An 808-nucleotide genomic window follows, 5' to 3' on the forward strand; every position below is an offset into this window, starting at 1 on the left:
AGTCTCTCCACAGAAGCTCCACAACCTCCAGAGCGACCCTGAAGATGACTCTCTCTGCCAGCCTGCTGCTGCTGCTCCTGCTCGGCCTCTCTCAGGCACTTCCTCTCCAGGAGGAGGCAGGCGAAGACACCGTGGACATCACCACCAGGATTCTGACCACCAACAACGGCACAGATGAGCTCCTGCTGGAAGGAGACCTGCTGGCTCCCACAACCAGAAACGCCTTGATGTGCTGGTCCCAGAACTGCCTGTGGAGGAAAGCCTCCAACGGCATGGTGATGATCCCCTTCACCGTGAGCAGTGACTTCACCAGCTGGGAGAGGCAGCTCATCGACAACGCCATGAAGTCCTTCCACAGCCGCACCTGCCTCCGCTTCGTCCCCCGTCAGAGTGAGTACGACTACATCAGCATCGAGGACAGAGCCGGATGTTTCTCGGCCCTGGGCAGAGCGGGAGGCAGACAGGTGCTCTCTCTCAACAGGCAGGGCTGCCTCTACCACGGCATCATCCAGCACGAGATCAACCATGCTCTGGGCTTCCAGCACGAACAGACCAGGAGCGACCGCGACTACTACGTCAGGATCAACTGGGAGAACATCGACCCGCAGATGGCCTACAACTTCTACAAGCAGAGCACCAACAACCTCAACACTCCCTACGACTACTCCTCCATCATGCACTACGGAAGAACAGCCTCCTCCATCCAGTACGGGAAAGACTCCATCACCCCAATCCCCGACCCCAACGTCCAGATCGGCCAGAGGCAGGGCATGTCCTACTGGGACATTGCCAGGATCAACGCACTCTA

At 58.5% G+C, this 808-nt stretch overlaps 1 protein-coding gene across 1 annotated transcript; it reads left to right on the forward strand.

The window, feature by feature from the left end:
• Positions 1-44: 44 nt before the first annotated feature.
• On the forward strand, positions 45-800 carry LOC121940717 (high choriolytic enzyme 1-like; the record flags this gene model as incomplete). The annotated part of the gene is made up of 1 exon (XM_042483421.1): positions 45-800. A coding segment is annotated over exon 1 (756 nt), but the record flags the coding sequence as incomplete, so codon positions are not given.
• Between the last annotated feature and the right edge of the window lie 8 nt (positions 801-808).

This window comes from Plectropomus leopardus, unplaced genomic scaffold (assembly GCF_008729295.1).
Source record: "Plectropomus leopardus isolate mb unplaced genomic scaffold, YSFRI_Pleo_2.0 unplaced_scaffold93028, whole genome shotgun sequence".
NCBI classification, from domain to species: Eukaryota; Metazoa; Chordata; class Actinopteri; order Perciformes; family Serranidae; genus Plectropomus; species Plectropomus leopardus.